This window comes from Syzygium oleosum, unplaced genomic scaffold, assembly GCF_021117445.2.
Source record: "Syzygium oleosum isolate NSW1041296 unplaced genomic scaffold, Sole_v2.1 Sole_v2.08, whole genome shotgun sequence".
NCBI lineage: Eukaryota > Viridiplantae > Streptophyta > Magnoliopsida > Myrtales > Myrtaceae > Syzygium > Syzygium oleosum.
Window position 1 is genome coordinate 5,887,840 of NW_026607492.1, and position 8,391 is coordinate 5,896,230.

General features: G+C 40.9%; 1 protein-coding gene across 2 annotated transcripts; it reads left to right on the plus strand.

Moving 5' to 3' along the window:
- Nucleotides 1-770: 770 nt before the first annotated feature.
- On the plus strand, nucleotides 771-7,574 carry LOC115684686 (uncharacterized). Of its 2 annotated transcripts, none has more exons than XM_056313669.1 (11): nucleotides 771-1,160; nucleotides 1,618-2,675; nucleotides 2,837-2,926; nucleotides 3,001-3,465; nucleotides 3,681-3,795; nucleotides 3,870-4,034; nucleotides 4,112-4,368; nucleotides 4,514-4,607; nucleotides 4,708-4,760; nucleotides 4,839-4,921; nucleotides 5,011-7,574. In XM_056313669.1, exons 1-10 carry the CDS (start codon nucleotides 899-901, stop codon nucleotides 4,905-4,907), a joined length of 2,628 nt encoding a protein of 875 aa, XP_056169644.1. In that variant the 5' UTR covers nucleotides 771-898; the 3' UTR covers nucleotides 4,908-4,921; nucleotides 5,011-7,574. The 2 variants fall into 2 exon arrangements, with proteins under 2 accessions (XP_056169644.1, XP_056169643.1); XM_056313668.1 differs by having other exon boundaries at nucleotides 772-1,160; nucleotides 1,618-2,696; nucleotides 5,011-5,443.
- The last annotated feature ends 817 nt before the right edge of the window (nucleotides 7,575-8,391 follow it).

Below are 8,391 nucleotides of genomic sequence, written 5' to 3' on the forward strand. Positions count from 1 at the left end.
ACAACATTCAAATTGGGCTAAAGTTTGGAGACTTTAATAAATAAATTAAAAGTTTAAGGACCACATTGCACATTAAACCAAAGTTCTTAGATTATTTATGTCCCTATCCCCATAAATTATGAAGGTGGACCATGAGAGGAATTACGGCTTCATAGGACAAAATAACGTAACATAACTTAACATAATATAGTATAATATATAATATATTGGTGTAAATCACCTGTCAACTCCATTTGGAAACCACTTTCCCAGGGGGCCTTGGGAAAAATTAAGGGCGTGTGGCAAATTGGTTGCCCAACCTTTTGGCCTAATGCTGGCCTTGTCAAGGCTGAAAGGACTAGGCAGGTGGGCTTCGATGTTCCTAAAATCCTTTGCAATTTCCTAAAGGCTTTTCCCAAAAGTTCAACCCAAACGCAGCCTTCATGCGACGAATAGATGGCTGACAACTAACATAGCAAAATATTATTTAATCGGAGAAAAATCATGGAAAATAAGTTTTATTTTTTATTTAAATTAATTCAGTAAGTGTATGGTTCACAAGACTTTCATTTTGGTTAGAACTCGAATTTTTCTCACGGTCCATATCGATCTGTCCTTTTCGGCCCCAAGCCCACGCTCATTTCGATCTGCTATTTTTTTTTTCATTAATAAAAAAAAACAAAGAAAAATCACGAGCCATCAAGATGGCCCATAAAAAATAATAAGAAAATAAAATCACGCACGACCCCAGACTCAAAAACGACGTCGTGGCCAGGTTCTGCTCGTGGGTATACTGCCGAGCTCCCGAGCGACGTCGACGTCTCTCTTTCTCTCGTATCAACCAATTCGCCATTGCAACACCTCCGATACTTCGCTCTCGACCTAAGTTCCGGTTTCGTCTTCGCCGCTTCCCTCGGACATGAGGACGAGAAACGCCGGCGCGCCCAAGCCGGCCGCCCCTAGAAGGACGCCGCGGGCGAGGAAATCGGCCGGCGAGGCCGGTCCGGGGCCGGGCCCCGACCCGAACGACGCGGCGGCGGGCTCGGCGACGCCCCAGGTCGTCGAGACGAGGCGCGCCTCCGCCGCGCGGGCGAGGCGAGCGAGGAAAACCGCCTCCACGCCGGCTAGGAACGAGGATTCGGATCCTGCAGCCGAACCTTCGATTTTAGCCTCTGATCATGGTAATTGCTTGTGGCTTTTCCCGATAATTAGGGATTAGTTTGGCTTAGCTGCTAGCGTTACTGTGACGGTGTCGGAGACGGTTGTCGGGAACTTTTCTGAGCTGCTACTTTGATGAATTGTGCTGAAAGTTCATTTGTTACATTTCGTTGGCCTCTGGCTGTTTGTATATGTCCTTTTGTTTGGCATGTGCTATCTCACATCAAGGGTTCTGGACGTTTCAGTAAGGATAAGTTATCTGGTAATCTGTCTCTTATGCTTGCTGAGCTGCATGAAGTGTGCAATGGCAATGAAGCAAAGGTTGTCTTTGCCTATTTAATTTTCGGGTTATCAATCCAGAGTAAATTGTGCGTCGCTATTTCGTACACGACATATTTCTCTCTTTATGCGTTTAATTGTTTGATTGCACATTGGCTCACGTGAATGTTATCGTCCTTGGTTTTCAAAATTTTCTTACAGCTGAAGAAGTAGAAGGGTCGGCCGGTGCTGCTGCCGAAGTGACACCAGTGACAAAAGTTGGGACAACTCCGAAGTCAACGGGGAGGAAAACAGCAGGATGTACTAAGTCTCCTGCTTCGACAAAAGCTTTATCCTTGCAGATGCCCAAGTTGCTTGAATCTGTCAAAGTTCCTATAGAGGAGACTGTGGAGGAGATGGTGGTATTAGCTGACACCCACAGTGAAGATGATAACACAAAAGTTGAATGTGCGCCTAAGTGTGTTGAAGAACCCTTAGGAGAGGAAAAATCCAACTTGGCAATAGTTGAACGCCTTGAAGATGTCATTAAACCGGTGGACAAGGAACAGGCTCTGGTACAATTGGAAAAATCTGCTATTGAAGATGGTGGGCATCTGGTGGACAATGTAAAATCTCCACTTGCAAATTTTACAGTATTCGAGGAAAAAGAACAAATGCAAGTGGAAGGTGAAATAGCTCCTCCTCCAGGTGGTGAGGATTCTCTCAAGGAAGAGATAAATGCCGAAGCAACTTCAAAGCCATCAGATGATCGTGAAGTATGTGAAGTGAAGCGGGGAGAGGAAGTTATTGAAAAAAGAGATGTACTGGTCGGAAATAATGCAGGGAGTGGAGAGAAATCCCAAACTACGAAAGAGAATGTCCAGGAGAAGTTTGAAGGAGATTTTTTTCAGACTAGAAATGATGACTACGGGGTCGATGATGAGGGAATGGAGGAGTATGGTGATCGATTGGACTTTGGGGAACCTGGAGAGGAAGGCATTGGTGAGGATGATGGAGATGAACCTGCTGAAGAAGCGGACACTTTAGAAGTGGAGCATAAGGAACTATCAGCTATTGCAAAGGAACAAAAGATTAAGAAAGAACATGAAATTTTTGTTGGTGGTCTCGACCGTGATGCTGTAGAAGAGGATGTGAGGAGGGTGTTTGAGAGGATTGGTGAGATAATTGAGATTAGGTTGCATAAAGATTTTTCAACCAATAAGAACAAGGGATATGCCTTTGTTAAGTTTGCAAACAAGGAGCATGCAAAGCGGGCCCTGGTAGAGATGAAGAATCCTGTTGTAAGAGAATGTTCATTCTATTTTATCTTGTTTCATTTACCGGTGCAATTAGGCTTTTTGCACATTATTGTCCCAAAAATATTTTTACCAGTTGTAGCAAAGAAATGAACTGAGGACGCTTCACTTGTTTTTACTTGTAGATACGTGGAAAGAGATGCGGCACTGCACCTAGTGAGGACAACGACATATTGTTCCTAGGAAATATCTGCAACACTTGGACAAAGGAAGCTGTAAGTGTTGAAATGTTTGCAATAGCTGTTACTTAAGTTCAGCTTCCGATTGTTCATTTTTTGTGTAATGGCAGATAAAACAAAAGTTGAAGGAGTATGGTGTTGAAGGGGTAGAGAGCATAACTCTTGTTCCAGATGCTCAACGTGAAGGGTTGAGTCGTGGTTTTGCATTTCTTGAGTTTTCTTGCCACGCTGATGCAATGCTAGCATATAAGAGGCTTCAAAAGCCTGATGTTGTTTTTGGTCATTCAGAGAGAACGGCCAAAGTTGCTTTTGCTGAACCACTACGTGACCCTGACCCGGATGTCATGGCTCAAGTGAAATCGGTTTTCATTGACGGGCTTCCTCCTTATTGGGATGAGGAGTGTGTAAGAGAGCAATTTAAAACTTTCGGAGAGATTGTACGTGTAGTCCTTGCTAGAAACATGTCGACTGCTAAGAGGAAAGATTTTGGGTTTGTTGATTTTTCTAGCCACGAGGCAGCTGTTGCTTGTGTTGATGGAATCAACACTTCAGAGTCAGGTGATGATAACACAAAGGTACTCCCTCGTGCTTACTATTTCGTGCCTTTTGGTACTTCTTTTTCTGCTGAATATGTGGAAGGGACATGTTTACACGATATGAAGAGATTTTAAGAAAATCGTGAGCCGTTTTTCACCTTTGGGCTTTAAGCCAGGTGACTGTCACATATTAGTGACTCTTTGAACAATTGCTTGAGTGGAATCTGCAAATGTTGTTTATATGGAGATTGTAGGTTAAAGTTAGAGCAAGACTTTCCAATCCAATGCCTAAAACTCAGGCAGTGAAGGGTGGAATGTCTGGTGGATTTCGAATTGGTTGCGGTAGCGTTGGCACTGTTCCAAGACATGGTATCTTCTGAAATTTGCTGCTTAATATTTTTTTTAATCCCATCTCCATCTTACTTGGGCTCTTCTATTAACAGGAAGGGGATTTGGGTGGGGAGGACATTCATACAACAGAGGGAATTACCATAGCTGGGGTTTCCATCAACGTGGACGTGGTCAAAGCAGCAGAATGCGTTTTAGCTATGACCACGAGTTTGATAATCCATACCCCGATTTTCATAGGAGGCAATCTTCTGGACGAGGTTGTTGATTTGGCTTTCTTCTGTTAGTAACTTCTACGCAGCTAGAGTTGTTGGTTTGATGCCCTGAGTTAATGCAGGGGGAAGAAGGGGCATATCACGAGCTGGTCATTATATGTCTGGTCGTCATGTCCCTGTAGGCACGTCTTCAAGACCACCTATCGATAGATTATGGCGTGGTTATCCCGACAGAGGCCCTGGCATGCATCTACCTTCTAGGCCTTTACCTTACTCTCCTGAAGAACAATACAACAGACATTTTGACGGCAGGCAGTTTGATGACCCATACTTCTATGAGAGTGGTGCCCATGGTTTGAAGCGTCCCTTTCCTATGACAGTAAGTATCTCCACTGTTGTTCCCCTTTTTCCTCTTTGTTAAATCTCTTCTTCTATTATATCAGCATGCTTATCTGATGTCTTCTACTGTAAGCATCATATTCAAGTCTTGTATCCAACAACTTTTTTTCTTCTTGCGTTTTCAGGATCAAAATGCAGATTACATGGAGCCAAGTAGATTACGTCCTCGTTTTGATTATACGGATTCTTCATTGCCATCACATGGAAATGTTTATCGTGGTATGTTATCTGCTAGCAGCCCTGGAATTTTCCTTATTCTTACTGATATACTGCTTTTTTCTTCTTATCACTTACTGGCTTATCTGGTTCTCTGCTTCAGATGCTTTTGGAGTTGGAAGTGGGCCCTATCCACATGATTATTCTGGTTCTGATGTAAGCAAAACCATAGCTTCCCGACTTAATATTAGTCTTTCCATAATATGCTATGCTGACATCTAGGAAATGCGGCAGTATGGCGGAGGTCCGTATCCATCTTATTACGGGGATGATCGCTCTTATGGAGGTGGCTACTACTATTAGATTCAAATCCTAAGGTAACCCATTTTGTTCAGATGCCATTTTTTTGTATCTGAATGTGAATTATGCTAATTTGGTTATTGAAGCGTTTGATTATTGTTTTCAGGTAAGTTTGGAAATGCAGGAAATGCTTCATCGGTAATGGGGAAAGGCTCCCTGTTGCAAGAATATCTAAGTTCGATTACCTTTCTCCTATAAGATATTTTGCTTTAGTCTTTTACATCACATCTACTATCTAACCTCTTTTCATATCTATCCCGCATTTCGTCAGTTCTTGGATTCCCTATAGTTGTTAGGTTATGATGAAGACTTTAGAGTCTTGTAGATAAGGTGGCTTGAGGATGGGACCATATAAGTGATATCTTTTTGCGTGAAAGTAGAAGTGCATCCTGCATTTGCACTACGTATGAGGAGTTCGAGGTTTTCTACCACTTGAAGTGCAGATGTTGTACTATGCTTCATGGATATCATGTGCAGCTGGTCATTTTTAATGTTTTGGTTTAATGAAATAAATCAAGTGAATTTATTGATAGTCCAAAGTTTTGGGAGTTCAGTTTACTTTAATTGATGGAGAGCTGATTTTAAAGTTAATGATTTTGGTGGAGACTTATCTAGAGACAATATTAGCTGCTTTTAAGAGAGCTCAAGTAGGCTTTAAATTGCGTGCAATCATCAGAAGTTTTCGGCTACTATGGATGAATGCAGCAAGGATTTTTGGTCGAGGTGACTTCCTCCATCAGCTTCAGGGGATCAAGTTGTTTCCTATATTAAAAGTATATTAAAGATGGGCAGGTTAAAGCAGAACTTTGGAAATTTACTCCATAGGTGATGTTGCTCCAAAAATTAGTTGGTGAAGTTTTCGGTGTATACCTCAGAATCATGTCAACTAATGTGTCCGAACTTCTCATGGTTTCTAAATCCTTTGCCATTTGACATGGTTAATTGCATGAGCGTTTTAGGTGGATGCATATTCCTGAGCCTATTGATTTCGGTTCGTGGATGTTCTCTATAAGCAGAATAGTAATCTGATTCGGTGGTCTGTTATTCCATTTACATCTGTATGTTACGTAGTTGTTGTACTTAGTGGCTATCTTTCGTGAGAAGATATCCTCAGTAGGATCTAAGTGTTCCTGTAGATGGAAAAGTCTGCTCAGGTGCTTTGGAGTTTAGTAGCTATGAAAGTCAATCGTGTTGTTATGGCTTATGCATTGCGATTTTGACTATTGGAGATTTTGAGAAATCCTTGTCTCAACCATTCAATGTGGGAATTGGGAAGAATTAAGGGCATAAAGAATTTGGAGAAACTTCTAAGCGTTATGGTGACAGTGGTATCAAATGTCATGAATTTGCAGATTGTTAGCATAGGTTTGATAGTTCGACCCAAAAAAAAACATAGGTTGATAGGTTTCTTTATTTGGATTGGGGTGATCATTTATCTGCATAGAGATTTATGTTTGTCTTCCATGTTATCGTTGTCAGTCATGTCAATGATCTTTCTGAGCATATGTTTTTAGAACCACGCAGAAAGTGAGTAAAATTTATGCAAGTTTAAAGTTCTTTAATGTGTGATTGTTCATCTATAAGTTAAAATAAGATTCAGAGGTCACTTGTACAAACTTTAAAGTTGACTGTCATTGCTTTATCGATGTCAATGTCCTTTATACAAGAGATTCCACATGCTCCTTATGATGCGGATGGTAATAATGCGGAACTAGTTTTAGTTTGGGTTTTCCTATACGATAGAAGTGTTTCTACTGGCTTAAGAATGCTTGTCTTTGTGATCATCATGATTTTGATGTGAATAATCTCTGTGGATCAGTGATGAAGTTTTGAGTGTTGACTTGGTGACTTTTGAGGACAACGGCACCTGTAGTTTCTCCCTTATTATTTATTATGCTCTCACTAGACTTACCATATATATTCCTTATGGGCATTGTGTTAAGGCACATTAGGGAGAATTAGAAAGAGTTCTCAGAGTACTTGGTGTAATGTGGGGTGTCATAAGTTCTGGTACATGGTGGAATATCTGTTGTAAGTGGGTTTTGGCAACTTAAATATTTAGTGAACTTCATTTGAATAGGTATTGAGGTGACTTTAGGCATCCGCGTCTTTCATTTACTGAGGCGATTTTGGGATCTTCAGTTAGCATTATAGTTAAATTGGTCTTCTCAATCTTTGCTGTTCCTTTTTCTTCATCTAGTGTAGGCAGAGTTTTTGTGCTTCTTTCTGCATTGAAGTTGCTAATATTTTGATGGCCTCTCTTTTCCTTTTTGTATGATTTGCACATGTATCATTCATAATCTATGTCTTATTTGTTCAGAAGCTTTTTTTTCCCTCTAAAGATCCGTTCCAGAATTTGCTTTTTTAACTGCCTTGATCACTTATGCAAAAAAGAAGTTTCTAAAGGAATAAGACACTGTTCACTTGTGGAACCGTAGTTGCTTCGAGACTAGTGATTTTCATCCATTTCTATTCTACGTACATCGGCTATGACGTCTGGTCGACTCTAATAAATTAGGGGTACCTTATACCTTTATGCTTCTATATCTGGACCATTTACTTCTCCATTATCTATACCTGGTAAAGTTGTAATTTCTCGGCAAGTTAACTGTGGCGAGACTGCTATTCACAGGCAATAAATGAAGCCGTGTTGTATTATTGGTTTTCATACATTCTTTCTTTTAGCTGAGTCCATACATTCTGTTGTCTCATTTTTAAGAAGTTTTCTAGAAAGACGTAGCCGAATCTTCGGCAGGCATCAACTGTTATTTATACTAGTAAGAGACTTTCTGTAAATTTCTTAGTATGCCTAGTGTTACTGTTGTATCATTGGTTCATATACATTCTTTCTTTTAGCTGTGCCCATACACGCTGTTGCCTCACTTTTTAGTCAGTTTATTAGGAAGATGTTGTAGCTGAATCTCCGGCAGGCATCAACTGTTATTTATCCTAGTAAGAGACTTTCGGTAAATTTCTTAGTATGTCTAGTGTTTTCCATTAACCATTGTGTATACCCGTCGGAGTGAAACCTGATAAGGACAATCCTAAGCATGTTAAGATTCGTTTGCAAGCTGACGTGGCGGGTTTTTGTTTGGCATTGAAATGGCCACATGTAGTTCATTGCATTATTATGCGAATTAATTTCGTGAATCGGCGCATCGCCTGTACGAGAATTCTCTCCTCTTTTTTTTCTGAAGTTAATTTGTGTTTTCTTCATATTTGGTGTTAGTGCTAGCTGACTACTCGGCTATCGTGAATACAATGTATTTGGTTAGCTGACTATTATCCAGTGAGGTCTTGTGGACACTCGACATGCATATTGTAGACCGTAGGGTCATAGTTTTCCCACCAAGCAGAATTTAATAGTGAAAGAAAGAAGCTCGCTGTACGGTGGGAACTCTTTGTTTTGGTGTTGCTTTCACTGCATGCGTTTCGGATATGTCTCGAGTCCGAGGGCGGTATACGTGCACTCCTGTTAGATAGATGA

Coding starts and splice junctions, on each gene's coding strand:
- LOC115684686 (XM_056313668.1), top strand. CDS start 899: ATGAGGACGAGAAACGCCGGCGCGCCCAAGCCGGCCGCCCCTAGAAGG. Junction 1,161..1,617: donor GATTTTAGCCTCTGATCATG/GTAATTGCTTGT, acceptor ATTTTCTTACAG/CTGAAGAAGTAGAAGGGTCG. Junction 3,466..3,680: donor CAGGTGATGATAACACAAAG/GTACTCCCTCGT, acceptor TGGAGATTGTAG/GTTAAAGTTAGAGCAAGACT.